The sequence below is a fragment of the Trachypithecus francoisi genome, unplaced genomic scaffold (genome assembly GCF_009764315.1).
Source record: "Trachypithecus francoisi isolate TF-2019V2 unplaced genomic scaffold, Tfra_2.0 Lachesis_group11, whole genome shotgun sequence".
NCBI lineage: Eukaryota > Metazoa > Chordata > Mammalia > Primates > Cercopithecidae > Trachypithecus > Trachypithecus francoisi.
Genome location: NW_022681456.1, coordinates 69,770,515 through 69,793,834, shown reverse-complemented (window position 1 = coordinate 69,793,834; position 23,320 = coordinate 69,770,515). Strand labels below are relative to the sequence as shown.

The 23,320-nt window shown below is 40.6% G+C and overlaps 1 protein-coding gene across 1 annotated transcript in view; it reads right to left on the bottom strand.

Annotated features, from left to right (window-relative positions):
* CUNH12orf56 (chromosome unknown C12orf56 homolog) overlaps positions 1 to 23,320 on the bottom strand; it is a 110,190-nt gene that overhangs the window by 11,994 nt on the left and 74,876 nt on the right. Inside the window, 3 exon segments of the mRNA XM_033221398.1 lie at positions 6,936 to 7,025; positions 8,227 to 8,333; positions 19,798 to 19,942. Coding sequence (XP_033077289.1) covers positions 6,936 to 7,025; positions 8,227 to 8,333; positions 19,798 to 19,942 — 342 coding nt within the window.

Genomic DNA, 23,320 nt, shown 5'->3' with positions numbered 1-23,320 from the left:
AAAGATGGGGTCTTACTTTTTTCCCAGGCTGAACTTGAACCCCTGGCCTAAAGCAATCTGCCCACCTCAGCCTCTCAAAGTGCTTGGATGACAGGCATGAGCCTCCGCACCCAACTCCACCATTTCTTAAAATGCTTATTTGATCTCAAAAAACCTCAGATCTTTTCCTTTCCAATATGGGGTACTGTCCGTTGATAACTCACTTAAATGTTACATGTGCATCCTGATGAGCTGAGTTAATAACATTATCTTCTCCTCTTGAGTAGTACAACCCCAGTATGGTTGAAAAGGAGCTGAAGGCAGACTGCTAAAAACTCAGTTGTCTAATTGAAGGCAATGTCAGAGTAGATTTGCGGGGTAGTAGTAGTAAAATGATTCAAAGATAGGACTATACAAAAGTTCTCCATAACCATAAGCATTCCTTTCATAATGGAATAAAGGAGAGTGAGTATAAATATCCTTATTTAGTAGGATCTGAGGCTTTCTAATCTTTTTACAATCATTTAAATCATCATCATGATTAGAAGCTCATGATTAACCCACACTCTAGTAAAAATACAGTGCCCTTCCTTTCTCCAAGTCAAAAAGCAAGTCTAGTTCTTATATTTGGAAAGAAGAATCATGTCAGTTAGTACATTTCTTACAAAAGCAGGATATACCCTACAGTGTATTTAATAATGTTTTATTCAGGCTACTTAAAATGGCCAATCTTACTTTTAGAAGACCCTTTTAAAATCAACAGAACACTCCCTTTAGAAGTGTTTCTTGATATTGTTTGAATTGGCATTCCATTCACTGTTGTATTTAATTATAGTCCTTTATTTTCAGTAACAGCTTATTTTCAAAGTATCATACATCCAAGGCAAAGAAAAAGAACTCCCGAACTATGGGTCACTTGCTATGATAACATATTAATTCAACCCTAACAATACTAGGATATGAAAAAATATGGCACATTTCAAGAAAGTTACAGCAAAGCATGTGGAACTAATAAAATCTCCACTCATAAAAATAATACAGAGGAAAATGCTGAAATGATTAACTGCTTTTTTATTTACCCAAATGGAATTTAATTTGAAATCCACCTCTTCTGCCAATTCAATTTAAAATCCATTAGGGCAATAATAGATAGAAGAAATTTTAATCAAAATAGTAGTTTCATCCTGAAAATATAGATGATTTAGAGGATTGACATCACAGCCTTAAAAGGGCTTTATTGTTTAGGTTGTTACTATTTCCAATGTATGGATTTGGATTGTACTACAATATCTTTAAAAATACAGACTTTGAAGGCCACATTCATAGTCTCCTAAGTCAGTCTATGTTATTGTGGTGGGCAGAAATCTAACGTGGCTTCCAAAATTCCCAGCCTGCTGGTACAAACCCTATCAAATTCCTCCCCCTTAAGTATGGGCAATACCTCTGAATATGTTTGTCTGTCACTCTTGTGATTATGTTATATGAAATGGGAAAGGTGAAAGGATTCTGAGAATATAATAAAGGCCCCTAATTGGCTGACTTTTGAGTTAGTCAAAAGGAGATTATCCAGAGTTGGCTTGCTCTAATCAGGTGAGCCCTGAAAAAGAGATACTCTCCTGCCAAGAAAAAAGCCACCTGAGTCCCACAGCTGTAATGACATTTAGTCTGCCAACAACCACCCAAATGAGCTAGGAAGAGAGTCCCAAGCCTCAGATGAGACTATGGCCTGGCCAGCACCTCAACTGAAACCTTATGAGACCGTGGGCAAAGGATCCAGTTAAGCTGTGTCCAGATTTCTGATCCATGGATACTGTGAGATAAGAAATGCATGTTGTTTCAAGCCACTCAGTTTGTGATAATTTGTTATGTGGCAATAGAAAACTAATACAGTTTTGGCTGGGCACAGTGGCTCATACCTGTAATCCCAGCACTTTGGGAGGCCAAGGTGGGTGGATCACCTGAGGTCAGGAGTTCAAGACCAGCCTCACCAACAGGGTGAAACCCCGTCTCTACTCAAAATACGAAATTAGCAGGGCATGGTGGTGCGAACCTGTAATCCCAGCTATTCAGGAGGTTGAGGCACAAAAATCGCTTTAATCCAGGGGACAGAGATTACAGTCAGCCAAGATCACACCATTGCACTCCAGCCTGGGCGACAGAGCAAAACTCCGTCTCAAAAAAAGAAAAAAGAGCCCGGGTGTGGTGGCTCATACCTGTAATCCCAGCACTTTGGGAGGCTGACGCGGGTGGACTGCCTGAGGTCAGGAGTTCAAGACCAGTCTGGCCAACATGGTGAAACCCTACCTTTACTAAAAACACACAAAAAATCAGCTGAGTGTGGTGGCACACACCTGTAATCCCAGCTACTTGAGAGACTGAGGCAGGGGAATTGCTTGAACCAGGGAGATGGAGGTTGCAATGAGCCAAGATCACACCACTGCACTCCAGCCTGGGCAACAGAGCGAGACTCTGTCTGAAAAAAAAAAGAAAAGAAAAGAAAAAAGAAAACTAATACAGTTTTATTAGATATTTACTGGGCTACGTAATACTATGGGTCACATGATTTGACCCTAGGGATGTAAAAACTGGCTGAGAAAAGTTAATATTACAACCAGACTCTACTATAGCAATGTAATATATGTATTAAATGACATGAAAAGAATTGGTAATATCAGGAAAGAGCCTTGATATAGGAGGGCTGATGTGATCAAACCAAGTTAAAACAAAACAATTAAAGGCAATGCTTTTAAAGAAAAAGAACAACAAAAATAAATAAATAAATAAAAACAATACTTTATGACAGAGGTGAGTAAGGATGATTTTTTTCAACTTGGAAATAGAAAGGCAGGGACCAAAAGGTGGAGAAAAAGGATAACCAGATTTAGTGATAATTTTAATATGGGAGAAGACAGAAATATCAAAAACAATGTTGAATCTCCATCTTGGAGATTAGGGAAATGGCAGTACTACCATTCGCATAAAGAAGTATTCAAGCTGCATGCGGTGGCTCATGCCAGTAATCTCAGCACTTCGGGAGGCCAAGGTGGGAAGATCCCTTGAGCCCAGGAGTTTGAGACCAGCCTGGACAACAAAGTGAGACCTTGTCTCTACAAAAGAATAAAAAAATAAGAACTAGCTTGGCATGGTGTATTTTCTTGTTTGCTGTAAAGCAGGACTGAGCAAACTATGGCCTGTAGGCCAAATCCAGCCTACAGCCTGTTTCTGTGAATAAAGTTTATCGGAACACAACTGTGTCCATTCGTTCATGTACTGTTTATGGCTGCTTTTGTGCTACAATGGCAGAACTGAGTAGATGCAGCACAGATTGTATGGTGTGATAAGCCAAAACTATTTTCTATATGACCTTTTACAGAAATGTTTGCCCACTCCTGCTACACAACATAGTATGCCGGCTCGACACAGTGGCTCATGCCTGTAATCCTAGCACTTTGGGGGTCAGAGGGGGGCAGATCACTTGGCCCAGGAGTTTGAGACCAGCCTGGGCAACATGGCAAAACCCCATCTCTATGAAAAATACAAAAAAAAAAATAGCAGGGCATGGTGGCATGTACCTGTGGTCCCAGCTACTGGGGAGGTGAAGATCACCTGAGCCGCCGGGAGATCAAGGCTGCAGTGAGCCAAGATCGTGCCACTGCACTCCAGCCTGGATGACAGAGTGAGATCCTATCTAAAAAAAAAAAAAAAGAAAGAAAAGAAAAAAAAGCATAGTATGCCCATAGTCCCTAGCACATAGCAAGTGTGCTTAAGAAATGTTAATTAATGAGGCCAGGTGTGGTGGCTCATGCCTGTAATCCCAGCACTCTGGGAGGCCAAGGTGGGCGGGTCACCTGAGGTGGAGGGTTTGAGAGCAGCCTGACCAACATGGTGAAACCCCATCTCTACTAAAAATACAAAATTAGCCAGGCATGGTGGTGCATGCCTGTAATCCCAGTTACTCGGGAGGCTGAGGCAGGAGAATCACTTGAAACCAGGAGGCAGAGGTTGCCATGAGCTGAGATCGTGCCATTGCACTCCAGCCTGGGCAACAAGAGTAAAACTCTGTCTCAAAAAAAAAAAAGGAAAGAAAAGAAAAATAGATATTAATTCATGAAATCAGGGCCGGGCGTGGTAGCTCATGCCTGTACTCCCAGCTGCTTGGGAGGCTGAGGCATGAGAATGGTGTGAACCCGCAAGGTGGAGGTTGCAGTGAGCTGAGGTCGCACCACTGCATTCTAGCCTGGGCGACACAGCGAGACTCTGTCTCAGAAAAAAAAAAAAAAAGGAAAGAAAGAAAGAAATATTAATGAAATTAGCCGAGTGTGGTGGCACATGCCTGTCATCCTAGCCACTTGAGAGGCTGAGGTGGGAGGACTGCTTGAGCCCAGAAGGTGGAGGGCTGGAAAAATATTACCAAGAGTTCTTATTCTTTCCCCTGGTTTAAGTGTTTTTGTCTGTTTTTCTTTTTTTCTAGAGACAGGGTCTCATTCTGTCACCCAGTGTATCACAGTAATAGCTCACTGCAGCCTCGAAGTTCTGGCTCAACTGATCTTCCTGCCTCATCCTCCTGAGTAGCTGAGACCACAGGCATGTGCCACCATGCCTGACATTTTTTTTCCTAGAGATGGGGTCTCACTTTGTTGCCCAGGCTGGTCTCAAACTCCTGGCTTCAATTGATCCTCCAACCCTGCCTCCCAAAGTGCTGGGATGACATGTTTTGACTATTTTAGAGTCCATGGCTCTCATCATTTGCTCCACCCCTTTTTTTTGTTTGTTTTTAAAGAGACAAGGTCTCACTGTTGCCCAGGCTAAGTGCAGTGGTATGATCATAGCTTACTGCTGCCTGGAACACCTAGGCTCAAGTGAACTCTCCCTTCGGCCTCCTGAGTACTGGAATTACAGGTGTGCACCACCATGTCTGGCTCATTTCTCCACCTTTGAATACAGTGGATTTAAATAAACAATTGATGAAAGTGGAAAAAAAATTTAGCCACAACATTGCCCAAGAATATAATTTAGAGTTTATAAATACATGTTAAAAAATCAAGTGGCTGGGCATGGTGGCTCACACCTGTAATCCCAGCATTTTGGGAAGCCAAGGCATGTGGATCTCCTGAGGTCAGGAGTTCAAGACCAGCCTGATCAACATGGTGAAACCTCGTCTCTACTAAAAATACAAAAATTGGCCGGGCGCGGTGGCTCAAGCCTGTAATCCCAGCACTTTGGGAGGCCGAGACGGGCGGATCACGAGGTCAGAGATCAAGACCATCCTGCCTAACACGGTGAAACCCCGTCTCTACTAAAAATACAAAAAAAACTAGCCGGGCGGGTGCGGGCGCCTGTAGTCCAGCTACTCGGGAGGCTGAGGCAGGAGAATGGCGTAAACCCGGAGGCGGAGCTTGCAGTGAGCTGAGATCCGGCCACTGCACTCCAGTCCGGGCAACAGAGCGAGACTCCGCCTCAAAAAAAAAAAAAAAAAAAAAAAAAAAAAAATACAAAATTAGCTGGGCATGTGGTAGGCACCTGTAATCCCAGATACTTGGGAGGCTGAGTCAGGAGAATCACTTGAACCCAGAAAGCAGAGGTTGCAGTGAGCTGAAATCGCACCATTGTACCCCGACCTGGGTGACAAGAGCAAAACTCTGTCTCAAAAAATCAAAATAAAAAATCAAGCAGACAGTATGCAAAACCGCAGAATCAAAGTTTCTGTGACAAAGAATGCTACTGTCCCTCACTATACATTATTCCATTCTTCCTTTTCATAACAGATGTCCTCATTACCATCCAAAACTAAGTTAGGCACATAGATGTCCAACTGCAGACACATTTCCAGCCTTTCCTGAAGCTAGGTGTGGCCATGTGCCTAAAGTTCTCACCAGGAGAATGTGAGCAGATGTATTACATGCCTTGCTAAAAAGGAAGCTTGTTTGCCCTCTACTTCTCTCTCCCTCTCTTTTTTTTTTCTTTTTTAACTGGAATGCCCTCTATTTCTCTTTCTGCTTCCCACAGGGTATAATGAAGTCATCAAGGTCAGCCAGCTTCCACTATAAGGATAAAGACAACATGATAGAAGACAACAGAGTAACAAAGGGAAAAAACTTAGGTCCCTGGCTCACCTTGTGTATGAAAGCCTGAATATTTACTCTGAACTGTTACGTGAGAAAGATTTCAATGAAGATCTTCTTTGGGCCACATATTGTAGAGTATCTTTTTTTTTTTTTTTGAGACGGGGTTGCCCAGGCTAGAGTGCAATGGTGTGATCTCAGCTCACTGCAACCTCCGCCTCCCAGGTTCAAGCCATTCTTGTGCCTCAGCCTCCCGAGTAGCTGGGATTACAAACGCGCACCACCACGCCTGGCTAATTTTTGTATTTTTAGTAGAGACAGGGTTTCACCATGTTGGTCAGGCTGGTCATAAACTCCTAACCTCAGGTGATCCACCCACCTTTGCCTCCCAAAGTGCTGGGATTACAAGCGTGAGCCACGGTGCCTGGCCTAGAGTGTCTATTATAGCAGCTCACCCTAGGTATTAATAAACTCTCCAAACTCATTTACTCTAAGGTCACATGATTATATTATAAATGAGGCTACTGTAACTCCTGATTTTGCAATTTTTCTGTTGTGTGGATATAAGGATACTCTGGGAAATTCTAGTGGAGATCCCCTGGCTTTTAATGTATGATGGGTCATTTGGTCTTTTTCAAGTTCACCAGACTAGGACAAAAAATAATTATGCTAAGAAAATCCTTGTACCCTTAATAATCCAGACAGACAGAGAGAACTTGGCCTGTGCCAATTAACCTGTTCATCACAGAAGGAAGGAGAAAAACAAAAGAGTGAAATATACTTGGAAGGGTGTTGAACAGGGAAGTTGGAGAATTATGTGCTTTGGAAGACACTCAACAAGGAGAGTTAATGGGTTGCAACCACAAGGTCCCGATATCTTCTAAAAGACCTTACTTCTTAGCTGCCAATGTGTTCAGGCGTGATGACTCAGTTTCTGTTTCTCTGAACATCAATACTAGGGTCTGTATAATTTCAATGCATGCCCTAGAAAATAAAACGATAAAAGGCAAAGAAATGGCATGATTTCATTAGAAGCTCAGAATTCCATGAAAGTAGTAATCTTTGCTAAAACTGCTTCCAGATACCCATACAGAAAAAAGTACAGGAAATAAACTCTGTACATCAAATTGCTAACATTGGTTAAATGCCTACTCTGACTGCTACACAGTAAACACCCAAAAACATTTGCTGGTCGGGCGGGGTAGCTCACACACTACTCATGCTGTAATCCCAGCACTTTGGGAGGCCCAGGTGGACGAATGGCCTCAGCCCAAGAGTTTGAGACCAGCCTGGGCAACATGGCGAAACCCCGCCTTTACAAAAATTAGCTGAGTGTGGAGCTCAGGAGGTCAAGGCTGCAGTGAGCCATGATCATACCACTGCACTCCAGCCTAGGGGACAGAGTGAGAACTTTTCTAAAAAAACAAGAAAAAAAATTGTTGAATGAATGAATAGCTGGATGTCAGTACTAAGTCATTTTTATATGTATCTCTTTTCCAAAGTTTTTAGGATTATCACACACTGTTTTAAAATTATTGTTTAATTTTTAATATTTTCAGAAAGGTAATATTTGGCTCAAAAGGTCAACGGTAAAAAAGAGAATACAGTGAAAGCTTTCTCTCCTCCAGATACCCACTTTTCCCACTTTGGGACAACAAATATTATTAGTTTCTTGTGCATCCTTCCATTAAAATTAGAACAAAATGAGTTCTATTTTTTAAAATCCACAGGAAGAGGCCAGGCACGGTGGCTCATGTCTGTAATCCCAGCAGTTTGGGAGGCTGAGGCGGATGGATCTCCTGAGGTCAGGAGCTTGAGACCAGCCTGGCCAACGTGGTGAAACCCCGTTTCTACTAAAAATACAAAAATTAGCCAGGCGTAGTGGCGTATGCCTGTAATCCCAGTTGCTTGGGAAGCTGAAGCACAAGAATTGCTTGAACCCACGAGGCAGAAGTTGAAGTGAGCAAAGATTGTGCCACTGCATTCCAGTCTGGGCAACAGAGTGAGACTCTGTCTCAAGAATAAATAAATAAATAAATAAATAAAAATAAAATCCACAGGAAGAAAAACTTGCAGTGCCATTAATCATTAACATAGCATATATGTTGTCCAGTGTCTTCCATTTATCTTTAACACCCTAGCAAAAAAAAAAAAAAAAATCAATGATTATCTAGTTAGAACTTACACCAGTTCATCAACCCTCTGGCTTTGATTTTGAAGTGCATTCTTATCCCTAGACTCTGGCAAGTACTCATGAAGTTTGTTTACTAGGAAATAGAAAAGGTCACTGGTCTGTAAAAGCAAGTGGGAAAGAAAGACAGTAATTAAGGTATCTGTTGTTAAAATTCTCTACTCTCATGTACTAAAAATATGAAGAAATAATTTGTTCTTTGATTAGAGAAATGAATTACAATATCTCCCATCAATGCTAGCCTAACCCAAATTGGAAACATACTTCTTACTTACAACCAAGAGACCACTGTCCTGGTGACCAGAGCAAGGGCTACGGGGCAATGCTGGGAGATGCAACTTAGGCCTGGCTTGACCATTAACCTTGAAAATCATCCAGAAGCAGGTGTGTCATCTCAGGCAACTCATTCAGTCACCTTGAAAAATGGGGCTCCTATAATTTCTGCCTTTCCAAAGTAATTTGGCCTTTGTGAGGATATAAAGAATAAGCAAGCTCTCGTTTTAAAATGTTTACTAACACAAAAACAAATGTACAGCACTACGCTAGGTTATGGAAATGGTGCAGAACAATATTGATTCTTCTGAAATACAGTGGAAATGTAGATTGCCATTTCTGTCCAAATAAACACTGACTTAGAGCTGGGGAACCCATTTTTTTTGTGTTCCTGTCCAGTCTCATGAGAAATTGAGCATGAAAATAAGCGCTGGCCCATGAAATCAGGCAAGTCGGCATTAATGAGAAATGTAATGTAATTGCTTTTCTTTTCTATTCCTCTATTGTTCAGTTTTCCCCCGGGATTTTGGTTTACTATTGACAATTTAGGCTTTTTGTTTAGAAAGTGTGTGTGTCCCCTTATTCAGGTAATATGGCATGAGAAGAGGCTGGGAATGGCTTAGAGAAAGGAAAAAGAGGAAGAGGAGCAGGATGTATACCAGATACTCTTAGAAGTGCTTGGGCTTTGAAAGAAGGAAGGACTTGGCCGGACGCGGTGGCTCACGCCTGTCAGCCCAGCACTTTGGGAAGCCAAGGCGGGCAGATAACTTGAGGTCAGGAGTTCGAGATCAGCCTGGACAACATGGCAAAACCCTATCTCTACTAAAAATACAAAAATTAGCTGGGTTTGGTAGCATGCGCCTGTAATCCCTAATCCTAGCTACTTGGGAGACTGAGGCAGGAAAATCACTTGAACCTGGGAGGTGGAGGTTGCAGTGAGCTGGGATTGCGTCACTGCACTCCAGACTGGGCAAGAGTGAGTGAGACTCCGTCAAAAAAAAAGAAGAAGAAGAAGAAAAAGAAGTGCTTGGGCTTACCCAGTGCCTGATAAATTAGCATAGTGTGGCAGTTTTACAGACTGACCCTGGAGCTATATTCTTTGAGCTCAAATCCCAGCTCTGCCACTTGGCAGTTGTGTGACATTTGGCAAATTACTTATACTCCCTGTCACTCAGTCTTTCAAATGGGGTTAATAATATCACCTCAAGGAGTTGATACTACGTTTAAATAAGATAGTATGTATTTGTAAAGTTTCAGCAGTGCTTAGCACATAACAAGTATTCAATAAGTGTCACTTGTTATTATGACCTCTCACCTGCTCACTGATTCAAGAATTTTCATTTATAAAATATCATACCTGAAACAACATGGAAAAATCTCACAAATATTATGCCAAAAGAAGCCAAATGCAAAAGAGTACTTAGTGCAGAATTCCATGTAAGTGCAATGCTAAGAGAGGCAAAATGAATCTACAGTGACAGAAAGCACATCGATAGTTGCACGAGGCCAGGAGTGTGAAAGAACTGGCGGCCAAAGGGCACAAGGTGACATTCTGGAGTGACAGAGACACTCTAAATCTTGATTGAAGTAGTGTTAATAGTTATAAGAATAGAGACATTTGTCAAGACTCTTCAAACTGTATCTTTAAATATGGGTGCATTTTATTTCATGTAAATTATACCACAATAATTTTTTCAAAGAAGATAGTTGAATGGCCAATAAGCACATGAAAGATGCTCAACATCACTAATCACTAGGGAAATGCAACTCAAAACTACAATAAGATATTATCTCACACGCATTAGGATAGCTACTATTTAAAAAAAACACAAAATAACAAGTGTTGGCCAGGATGTGGAGGAATCAGAACCCTTATATACTGTTGGTGGGAGTAGAAAATAGCACAGACACTGGAAACCAGTATGGTGGTTCCTCAATAATTTAAATATAGAATTACCATCCAATCTAGCAATTCCATTTCTGGGTAAATACCCAAAAGAATTGAAAGCACCGTCTTAAAGAGATATATTGCATACCAATGTTCATAGCTGCATTACTTACAACATCTAAAACATGGAAGCAACCCACGTGTCCACTGACAGATGAATGGATAAGGAAAATGTAGTGTATACGTACAATGGAATATTATCCAGCCTTAAAAAACAAAAAGGAAATTCGGATATATTCTACAACATGGATTAAACTTGAGAACATTGCACTAGGTGAAATCTCAGTCACAAAAAGACAAATACTATATCATTTCAACTGTGTGAGGTATGTAGAATAGTCAAAATCACAAAGACAGAAAATAGAATGGTGGTTTCCAGGGGCTGTGGGTTGTGGGGGTGGGATGGGGAAATAAATGGAAAGTTGTTGCTTAATGGGTAGAGAGTTTCAGTTTTGTAAGATGAAAAGTGTTCTGGAGATGATGGTGTTGATGGCTGCACAACATTGTGAATAAACTTGATACCACTGAAATGTATGCCCAAAAATGATTAAGGAAGTAAATTTTGTGTTATGTATATTTTGACACAATTTTTAAAAATGGAAAAAAAAATCATATGAAGAAAAAAAATTTTTTTCTTTTTTGAGATGGAGTCTTGCTCTGACACCCAGGCTGGAGTGCAGTGGCACAGTCTTGGCTCACTGCAACCTCCACCTCCAGGGTTCAAGTGATTCTCCTGCCTCAGCCTCCCAAATAGCTGGGATGACAGGTGCATGCCACCACGCCTGGCTAATTTTTGTATTTTTAGTAGAGACTGGGTTTCACCATGCTGACCAGGCTGGGCTTGAACTCCTGACCTTAGTTAAGTGATCCACTTGCCTCGGCCTCCCAGTGTGCTGGGATTACAGGCATGAGCCACCGTGCCCAGTGGAAAAAATTTAAACTAGAAAAAGAACATATTTTATCTACTCATTTATTCATTCACTGAATGCATAATTACTGATTGCCAGCTATGTGGCAGGTATGCTAGATAATGAAATAACATCTTGAGCAAAACAGACAGACATGTGTCTGTTCTTCTAAAACTTGGGAGTTTAGTCAATCTATGAAAAAGCGTTCTTGGCCTGTAATTTCACGCCTGTAATTCCAGCACTTTGGGAGGCAGGTGGATCAAGGCAGGTGGATCACTTGAGTCCAAGAGTTCAAGACCAACCTGGGCAACATGGTGAAATCTCTACAAAAAATACAAAAATTAGCCCAGCATGGTGGCATGTGCCTGTAGTCTCAGCTACTTGGGAAGTACTCATCTACTCAGCTACTTGAGCCCAGGAGGCGGAGGTTGCAGTGAGCTGAGATGGTGCCACTGCACTTCAGCCTAGGTGACAGAGTGAGATCCCATCTCAAAAAAAAAATGAAAATGTACTCTCATAAATTGTACCTTCAACAAAATTAAAAAATAAAGACCACTTAAAAGAAAAAAGTATGCCTCAATAAAGTTCATTTTAAAAGGGAGGGAAAAAACTATATAATATATATCTTTATATCTATAATATATATCACTCTATATTACACCATATCTATAATTTTATATCCATAATATGTATATTATATATGTGTATAATTTTCCATGCTATTACAGGAACCAAAAATTAGAGATGCCTGTGACAGTTAATTTTAGGTGTAACCTTGGCTAAATTAGGAGTACCTAGAGAACGGGCAAAGCGTTATTTCTGGTATGTCTGTGAAGGTATTTCCAGAGGAGACTGGCATATGAGTTGGAGAACTGAGTGGTTCTGTCTCTCTGGAGAATCCTAATGCAGATTTTGGTACCAGAAGTGGAATTGTTGCTCTAAGGAATACTTAAAAATGTGGAAGTGGCTTTGGAATTGGTTAATGGATAGAGGCTCGAAGAATTTGGAGGAGCAACCTAGAAAAAGCCTAGACTGCAGTAATTGGAGCATTAAAAGTGATGCTGGTGGGGGCTCAGAGAAAGAGGACAGCTGTAGGGAAAGTCTGAAACTTCTTAGACATTTCTTAAGCAAAAGAGTGAAAGATTATTCTCCAGCTTTAAGACAATATTATTTTCCCTGTTGGGTTTTGGACTTACTTGGCCCTTTCCTCTTGCTTATAGCTTCCTTTTGGAATGGGAATGTCTATCCTCCACGCATCTCACCACTGCATTTTGTAAGTAGATAACTTGTCTTGATTTACAGTCTGACAACTAGAGAGGAATTTGCCTCAGGATGAATCCTGCCTTGAGTCTCAACAATACTTGATTTAGATGACAATTTGTAATTTGAACTTATGAGTTGATGCTGGAATGAATTAAGATTTCTGGAGCTATTGGGAGGGAATAAATGTATTTTGTATGTAAAAAAGACATGAATGTTTGGGGCCAAGAGCAGAACGCTGTGGTTTGAATGTGGCCCCCAAAGTTCATGTTTTAGAAACTCATCCCCAATGCAACAGTGTTGAGAGGTGAGACCTTTAGGAGGTTGATTAGGTCATAAGGCTTCTGCCCTCACAAATAGATTAATGTCATTATTGTGGGAGTGGGTTTCTGATGAAAAGATGAGTTTGGCCCCCTGCCACCCCTTTTTTTTGCATGCTCTTTTGCCCTTCTGCCTTCTCATGGGATGACACAACAAGAAGGTCCTCACAAGATGCCAGCACCTTGATATTGGACTTCCCTGCCTCCAGAACTGTCGGAAATACGTTCATTTTCTTTATAAATTACCAAGTTTGTGATATTCTGTTATAGCAACACAAAACAGACTAAGACAATGGCCCTAATCTCTCCACCCCATATGGGTTTCTAAGGGAACTTCACAGAACGTATGTTTTCCAAGATATAGCATAAAGTTGAAAAACCACTGCTTTACCTTAAGGCTATGATAACAATTTAAATAAAAAAACTTAAAGGATGTTGACTTTTATTAGTCATATATGCTAATTTTGTGAAAACAAATCTGAGGATAGATTTTGGTTGTGGATGAGACAGAAGAACATAAGGCTAGTGGGTTTGATGGCGTGGTTGGGGATAGGGCCAAGGGGGACTCCACTAAAGTGTAGAAAGATCCCAAATAGACTAGCCATTTACTTTTTTTTTTTTTTTAATACTTTAAGTTCTAGGGTACATGTGCAGAATGTGCAGTTTTGTTATACATGTGCCATGGTGGTTTGCTGCACCCATCAACCCGTCAGCTACCTTAGGTATCTCTCTTAATGATATCCCTCCCCTAGCCCCCTGCCCCCTGACAGGCCCCAGTGTGTGATGTTCTCCTCCCTGTGTCCGTGTGTTCTCATTGTTCAACTCCCACTTATGAATGAGAACATGCAGAACATGTTTGGTTTTCTGTTCTTGTGTTAGTTTGCTGAGAATGATGGTTTCCAGCTTCATCCATGACCCGTAAATGACACGAACTCATCCTTTTTTATGGCTGCATAGTATTCCATGGTGTATATGTGCCACATTTTCTTTATCCAGTCTATCAATGATGGATATTTGGGTTGGTTCCAAGTCTTTGCTATTGTGAATACTGCCGCAATAAACATACGTGTGCATGTGTCTTTATAGTAGAATGATTTATAATCCTTTGGGTATATGCCCAGTAATGGGATCACTGGGTCAAATAGTATTTCTAGTTCTAGATCCTTGAGGAATCACCACACTGCCTTCCACAATGGTTGAACTAATTTAAACTCCCGCCAACAGTGTAAAAACGTTTCTATTTCTCCACATCCTCTCCATCATCTGTTGTTTCCTGACTTTTTAATAATCACCATTCTAACTGGTGTGAGATGGTATCTCATTGTGGTTTTGATTTGCATTTCTCTGATGACCAGTGATGATGAGCTTTTTTTCGTATGTTTGTTAGCTGCATAAATGTCTTCTTTGGAAAAGTGTCTGTTCATATAATTTGTCCACTTTTTGATGGGGTTGTTTTTTCCTTGTAAATTTGTTGACATTCTTTGTAGATTCTGGATATTAGCCCTTTGTCAGATGGGTAGATTGTAAAAATTTTCTCCCGTTCTGTAGGTTGTCTGTTCACTCTGATGATAGTTTCTTTGCTGTGCAGAAACTCTTTAGTTTAATTAGATCCCATTTGTCAATTTTGGCTTTTGTTGCCATTGCTTTTGGTGTTTTAGACATGAAGTCTTTGCCCATGCCTATGTCCTGAGTGGTATTGCCTAGGTTTGCTTCTAGGATTTTTATGGTTTTAGGTCCACCTTGAGTTAATTTTTGTATAAGGTGTAAGGAAGGGGTTCAGTTTCAGTTTTCTGCATATGGCTAGCCAGTTTTCCCAATGCTGTTTATTAAACAGGGAATCCTTTCCCCATTGCTTGTTTGTGTCAGATTTGTCAAAGATCAGATGGTTGTAGATGTGTGATGTTATTTCTGAGGCCTCTGTTCTGTTCCATTGGTCTATATATTTGTTTTGGTACCAGTACCATGCTGTTTTGGTTACCGTACCCTTGTATAGTTTGAAGTCAGGTAGCATGGTGCCTCCAGTTTTGTTCTTTATGCTTAGGACTGTCTTGGCTATGCAGGCTCTTTTTTGGTTCCATATGAAGTTTAAAGTAGTTTTTTCCAATTCTGTGGAGAAAGTCAATGGGTAGCTTGATGGGGACAGCACTGAATCTATAAATTACTTTGGGCAGTATGGTCATTTTCACGATATTGATTCTTCCTATCCATGAGTGTGGAATGTTTTTCCATTTGTTTGTGTCCTCTCTTATTTCCTTAAGCAGTGGTTTGTAGTTCTCCTTGAAGAGGTCCTTCATATCCCTCGTAAGTTGTATTCCTAGATATTTTATTCTCTTAGTAGCAGTTGTGAATGGGAGTTCACTCATGATTTGACTCTCTGTCTGTTATTGGTGTATAGGAATGCTTGTGATTTCTGCACATAGATTTTGTATACTGAGACTTTGCTGAAGTTGCTTATCAGCTTAAGGAGATTTTGGGTTGAGACAGTGAGGTTTTATAAATATACAATCATGTCATCTGCAAACAGAGACAATTTGACTTCCTCTTTTCCTATTTGAATTATTTCTTTCTCCATTCACTTTGGCCTTTCATTTTTGACAACCGAATTAGAAGATCTGTTTTAGCCCAGGTAAGAACATTCTATTAAATAATGGCTGCAGTGTTTTCAAGTATAAAACAGATCATGAAAGCTTCATTTTTTAGACATCAGATTAGGTTAATATTTCACAAGAGAACAGATTTGCAATTCAATATGAATAGCTTACAGCACCTGGAATATGCATGCATTGTATTTGGACTGAGGGAGAATACAAAAGTAAGTAAGATATATACTTCTCCTACAGAAGCTTATAGCATATTATGATAAATAAGAAAAATGTACCAATAACTATAGTAAAAGGGAGGATATGTGCTAATTCTTGATTGTAGGAACTGTATCATAATCATGCTGTATTTCTAATACCTGTCACCAAGCCTCACACCGATTAGGCATGAAACCTGTCTGATAATTGTTAAAGAGGAAGTGCTATGAAAGATGTCATAGAACTACACTGTTCAACTCGGTAGCTACTGGCCACAAGTGGCTATTTAAATTAATTTAAATTTAATAAAATTAACATTTTACTGTTTTAGTCACTAGCCACATTCAAGTGCTTAAAAGGCACATGTGGCTAGTGTCTGCTGTATTGAACAATGCAGATTATAAAACATCAAAAAAAGTTCTATGGCACAGAATTGACAGAGAAGATCAAAAGGAGGAAGGTACTAAAGTTCCCCATTCGGCATGACAAGAAAGGTAGAAAATGGCATTTGGGCTTAGCCTTGATGAATGTGTATGATTTTTAACAAGAGAAATTAGAAGAACAGTATTCTAGAGAAATCAAACAGCAGGGAGAAAAGAGAGCTAAGGAGAACAGGTATCCAAGTTATCCCACATGGCTCGATCTTGTAGAGGACAGAGGTGAGAGAGAAGATGAAGTGGCTGGTCAGGTCTGTTAGTTCTAACCTTATTCTCTTTCTCTCCATCCATTTTTTGCTCCACAGCCTAGGCCACAGGTACCAGCCCTGTTTTTACATTGGAGATGCTTAAATGACCTCTAGACTAACGCTGGTGCTGATCCCATTAGGAGTACACATCAACATCCTTCTTAATCTGACCCTTAAGTGGTACTTCAGTTCTCCTACCTAAACATGCACTTTAAATCCAGTCCCTGATTGTGTCCAGTGTATCTGGGTGGACTTCCTCTTTGGGCACTGTCCTAAGTCCTTTCCCAGTCCTCTCCCAGCTGCTGAATTTACTCTTGACAATCTTTATGTCCTCACATTCCATAAAACCTCCGTCCCCACACCCTAAACAAGCAGATCTTCCTGGTGCCAAATGTTTGTGCAGACATCCAGGTGTAATTCACCCACATGCTAAAATATCCTGATATTTCATTTAGCTCACTCTTATGGCCCTCACTCTTAGGCACTGTGCCTTTTCCAGGAGCATCTACATCTGGATTCATTTTCCCAGTGCCCACCTTATCCAGATGGTAGCCTGATATGGTCCAGTTCTGTGTTCCCACCCAAATCCCATCTTGAATTGTAATCCCCACTGCCGAGGGAGGGTCCTGGTGGGAGGTGATTGGATCGTGCATGCTTTTTTCATGATAGTGAGGGAGTCCTCATGAGATCTGATGGTTTAAAAGTGGCAGTTTCCTCTGCACATTCTCTCTCTCTCCTGTTGCCATGTAAGACATGCCTTGCTTCCCCTTCATCTTCTGCCATGATTGCAAGTTTCCTGAGGCCTCCCAGCCATGTGGAACTCTAAGTCTGTGGCAGGCCAGGTCTTCATAACAGCTGAACAGACAGGCCTCCATAACAACTGTTCCTGCGCTGACTGAGTGGTTACATTAAATATTAAAAGCTGATAGAGCCAGTGTCCTTACACAAAGGCTGGGAGGTAACAAAAGCCCACCAAGAGTTTTGCCCAGGCCTTTCCTGGGCCTTGAAGCATGACAAGATAATGAAGGAATTCTTAACAGGACCTGTTTAGAATTAAACGAGTTTTACTGGGGGTCTGAAGAAACTCCCCAGGCCTCCACAAACAAGTTTATTGGTGGTCTGAGGGAACTCCCCAAACCTCCGTGGTTTAGTAGGAGGCAAGATAAAGGTAATCACCCCAGGACCTGGACCCATTTAGATTAAGTAAATTTACTGAGGCCCCAGAGGAAGGTCTTAAGGACCTTCCTTAGGTCCTGATCTAATCTTAGGCATAGATTAAAAGAAGTTAATCACTTATGGCTTTAGATGAATGCACTTACATGTCGACATACAGCTTAGAAGGTATATAAGCTCTGGAAAACCTTGTAATTTTGAGTTGGTCTGGCGATAATTTTGAGGCCTTTTCCCTGTTACTGGTTACAGAAATAAACTCCCTTCTTTCCCAGTTCATCTGTGTCTCATTATTGGGCCATGAGAATAAGCAGCCTGACCCTTGGCTTGGTCCAGGAACAAGTGAACTAAACCTTCTTTCTTTATAAATCACCCAGTCTCATGTAGTCTTTTTATAGCAGTGTGAGAATGGACTAATACACAACCCCTTCCTGATAACCCCAGCCTACTAAAATAAAGGCCATACCTGTCCAAATTTGAAATCTGTGATTAGGGGAGAGCCTTAAATGAAGAAGCCAAAGTCTGTACTTAATTTAGTAAGGAAAGTTGCAAGAAACTGTTGAACAAGAAATCCCATACAATCAGGGTTGTAGATTAAATTGATACTGTGTGTGGGATGGACTGGAGAGGTTTATTTGGGAAGAAGATAATCCTAATTTATTTACCCTTTCCACATGAATTCCATTCCATCTTCATAATCAAGATGGATTGGTCTTACTTGGTTGGTCATATTTTCCACAATCTTCTGAAGTTCTAGAGTCAAAACTTGGATGCCATATTCCTCACAGGATCTATCCAGCACCAACCATTTTAGACTATGCAGTACTATATCATCCTTACCTGAGTCTCAGTGTCTCAGTGTGGTGGGACATTTGGCATATTACTCTCTACAGCTTATCTGCCTTCACCGTACTGATTTGCTTGGAACTGTTCTAGCTTTCCAATATTGCAGGAATTTCCTTAGTCCCAGGCAAACTGGAATAGTTGGTCACCCTAATCTAGGCAAACCGAAATGGTTGGTCACCCCACATATGAAGGACCTAGAAGCTAATAAATGGCCAGGACTGCTTTGTATGGTTGGGAGTGCACATGCTTTACCATTGCTCAGTAAAATGATGGCAGCTACTTATGTGATCAATGGCCAGAATTAGGATTAAATATGTAGCAATCAACGTGAACGCAGCCCTAGGCAGGGCTTACCCTCTCACCTAGGCCTCATTAACGCCACACCAGGTTACTCACCTGGGCTTCTTAACTCTTTCACCTGAACCTGAAAATGAGGCATCTGTAATTTACTGAGTGAGAATGAGGTTGCCTTGCCTCCCCAGGAGTCACATTTTTAAAAATACCAGTCCTATACTCAAAAATAATTTTTAAATTATTTTTTACAGTACAGAAAACTGCACAATAAAACATCTTGAAATCAGCCAGGTACAGTGGCTCATGCCTGAAATTGCAGCACTTTAGGAAGCCAAGGCAAGAGGATCACTTGAGCCCAGGAGTTTGAGACCAGACTGGGCAACAGAGTGAGACCTTGTCTCTGTTTAAAAAAATAAACAGGCAGGGTGTGGTGGCTCATGCCTATAACCCCAGCATTTTGGGAGGCCAAGACAGGTGGGTCACCTGAGGTCACGAGTTCAAGAACAACCTGGCCACCACGGTGAAACCTTGTCTCTACTGAAAACACAAAAAATTAGCCGGGCGTGGTGGTGGGCGCCTGTAACCCCAGCTACTTGGGAGGCTGAGGCAAGAGAATGGCTTGTACCTGGGAGGCAGAGGTTGCAGTTAGTTGAGATCATGCCATTGCACTCCAGCTTGGGCGACAAGAGCAAGACTGTCTCAAAAAAATAAAAAATAAACAAAAACTTCTTAAAATCTATTTTCCCATCTCACTGTCTATATATCTTGCATGCCAAAAATGTTCCTCCTAATATCTCTCCGTTGGCTCTGCCAACCCAATGCATGGGAGCTACTTTTTGCTACCACTCCCTTCTCTTCCCATCTCCCCTCGACACACACATATACACTACTGACTACATCACAAAGTATCCAGCATTAAGACATGACTACATTAAATTTTATCGACATTTAAAAATACAGCATCAGAATACAAGACAACACTTATTTATATTTTAATTTATGCTTATATTTGGTAAACAGGAGATACAAGCTTTAAAGATTAAAAATAAAACAAAACACTTACCTTCCAGAAAAGCCTTTTCAGAATGAAGTTTTTCTGGGCTGCTGCTTTAAGTTCCATAATTAAAGGAAGTATCCTCCTCAAAGAATTGTCTTTAAGAAAAAGTTCAGATTTAAGTTGACTGAAGTGCTTAATTTTCTCCTCAGATCTACAGAAACAGAAGAAAATTTTCCACTTAAAAAATGGTAAAAAATAGCAGTTTACGAATATCGATGATTACTGACAGGTTTGTTAAACTTTGTTATTAATGGGCTTTTCATATAGTTTTATTCTTCTAGCCTTAGTACTCATCAGTAGTGAAACTTGCTCCCCGCAAATTGAACTGTTTGTTACTCTCCAAACATAGTTTTTTGCCCATGCCCCTTAACTCAAGCTGTTCTTATACCAGGAATACTCTCACTGTCCCTGGTAAATTTCTGTCCCTCTTTCATTTACCATAATCCATGAACCTTTAGGTAATATTTTTCTTTCAATCAACTAGCTTTTTTTTTTTTTTTTAAGAAGTTTATAAAGAAAATGTTGTGTCACTTTCCAGGGAAAACCAGTATCACTTTGTGTAAACGGCATGAAAGCACCATAAATTCTAAGTCAATGCTCCATGGTCTGAGCCTGAAGCTGGCTTCTCTGTGAGGAAAGGGCAGATGAGCATGTGTTCCAGAACTGTCACTAGTGGCCCCAAGCCGAGAGGTTCTCCCTGATGAGATCAGCCTAGCTGGAAAAAGGAATCACATATTTCCACCATGGAATTCAAATTTGTTTCATGCCGTATCAGAGTACCACCTGGAATCATCTCCCGTAACTGAACCATGTGCATTCCACACTTAAGGAAAAGCTGGCTTAGCAGAAAAGCCTTCTCCTCAGATCTTTCCCTAATTCCACCAACAAATGCAGCCCTTCTCCCACGGCAGTTTTTTCACACTCCTAGTATCACATTAATCCCGTTTCACTCATTGTAGTTAGTTACTCATGTACCTATCCTAGCCCCTCAGCTGACTTTCAGCAACTTGGAAAAAATGTCTCCGGGTTAAATATTGTTTCCATCTCTCACTGTGCTCAGTAATAACAACTGGCGCTTAACTGGGCACTGACTAGGTGGCCGGCTCTGGCCTGAGTGCTTTCCGTAGACTCGTTCTTGCACTGAGCTGGCTCCACTGTGGGGATCGAGCTGGGAATTACCATCGCATTTTACAGGAAGTTGTAGGGAGGTTTAAGTAACCTGTCTACGCTCACACAAATTCAGAGAGCCAGGGTGCAAGGTAACAGTAGGAAAGATAGTTCATGTTCTATGTAGATTGATGGAATCTTAAAATTTCTGACTTGAAGTAAAAACATTTTTTACCACTTACTCCAGAAACCTATACCAGCCGTTTATCCCAATACTAGCTACTGCATGGAATGTTGGTACTTGCCTACTACCTCCCCCTTTATTTAAAAAACATCTAAGATGTTCTCCTTTGTCCAATCAATGAGTCGCTCTTATTAACCTGAAAATTAAGACTTTTTTTGAAAAAATGGTCTCTTTCCTAGTGGAGGTGCTGGAGGGAAACTGATCATTACGAATTCAATAATAGCAAGCAGAGAGGCAGAGGAGCATAATGATTATGAGCATGAAGACTGAGGTCAGAATCCTAGATCTGCCCCGACTCAGTTAGGTCATTATCACGGTCAAGTTACATAGCTTCTCTGTGCCTCAATGTCCTCATGTGTAAAATAGGAATAATGATAGTACCGATCCAAATGTGCCGGGTTTTTTGTTTGTTTGTTTTGAGACGGTACCCCACTCTGTCACCCAGGCTGGGGTGCCATGGCGTGATCTTGGCTCACCGCAACCTCTGCCTCCTGAGTTCGAGCAATTCTCCTGCCTCAGCCTCCTGCATAGCTGGAATTACAGGCGAGCACCACCACGCCCAGCTAATTTTTTGTATTTTTAGTAGAGATGAGGTTTCACCATGTTGGTCAGGCTGATCTCAAACTCCTGACCTCAGATGATCCACCCACCTCTGCCTCCCAAAGTGCTGGAATTACAGGTGTGAGCCACTACACCCAGCCAAATGTGCTATTTTGATATTTTAGTTAATGCATGTCTTCATACACACTAAGTGTTTGATAAATGGTCTCTAAATAAAGCAGGAATAAGTTTGAGATCCTGCTTCGCTATCCACATCTAATTACCACCATATTTCATTTAAAAAATAACTATGAAATCCCTCTACTCTTTTAGAACTCCAACAACAGAAATGTAGATTTTACAAACAAAAGAGCTTAGAAAAGCAAAAACTCAAATAAGATACAGTATCAGCAGAATTATTTTGAAATTGATTTTCCTGTTTTTTCATTTGGAGTCAGCAAATTGCTAAGATCCGCAATAAAAATAAACTGTTTTTAATCCTTTGCCAACTAGGATAATAGATTGTAATGCCAAACTAATTTTTTTATGGCCAAAAAAATTTTCACAGAAAACAGCATACTAATCTCTTCAGACTAAAAATCAATTCATACATAAATGGAGGTCTCATACACATCATAAATTCAAGTTAGAGTACACATTCTATATTACTGCAGATAAGTTATGAATAATAATTTCTTTGAGGATTCGGAAAATGTTAGCTTATACATAGATGACAAACTTCATTTGACTGAAGAAATAAGAAAAAGTCGAATGCCAGAAGACTCTATTATTCAATTTAGGAATAAGAGGAAAATCTATACTAATGTTAACAGATACTCTATTTTCATCAGGTGGAAAACATAAATTCACCAAAATAATGTTGTAGGAAGGTGTTTCTTTTGTTTGTTTGTTTGTTTGTTTGTTTTGGGGGGGCGGTTTTTTTTTTTTTAGACAGAGTCTTGCTCTGTCACCCAGACTGGGTTCAAGCGATTCTTGTGCCTCCTGAGAGTAGCTGGGACTACAAGTGCATACTACCACACCTGGTTAATTTTTGTACTTTTAGTAGAGACAAGGTTTTGCCACGTTGGTCAGGCTGGTCTCAAACTCCTGGCCTCAAGTAATCCGCCCACCTCGGCCTCTGAAAGTGCTGGGATTACAGGCGTGAGTCACTACACCCAGCCTCAGGAAGGATTCTTAATCCAATAATAAGCTCTATTTTTCCTGTATTTTTTCATCTTTCCAGACCTTTACTATAAATAATAGCTCACATTTGTAAAGCACTGGAAAGGCTCTTCCTATATGATCTCAGAAGCGCTGTGTATGATTTTCACAGTGGTCAGGTTGCAAAACCGTCCCATCTGTGACACAGTTATGAATTGAAAACCTAAAGGATGTTTATTCCTTTTGAACTGAAGATGTCTTGCAGGTAGAGGCTATTTCTTGTGTATCACTGCATCCTTCACAGTGCATTTGAAATCACTGCATTTTAAGTATGTTGCTTTCAGGAAATAGTAAGAAATACGCTTTTCCTGAGCCAAGAGAGTGGTAGAACTCATCCTTCTTGCCTTCAGGAATAAATTTCAAGCCACCCACACACAGAATTTGAGTCTTTTTTATTATACAATTAGCTTTAAAATC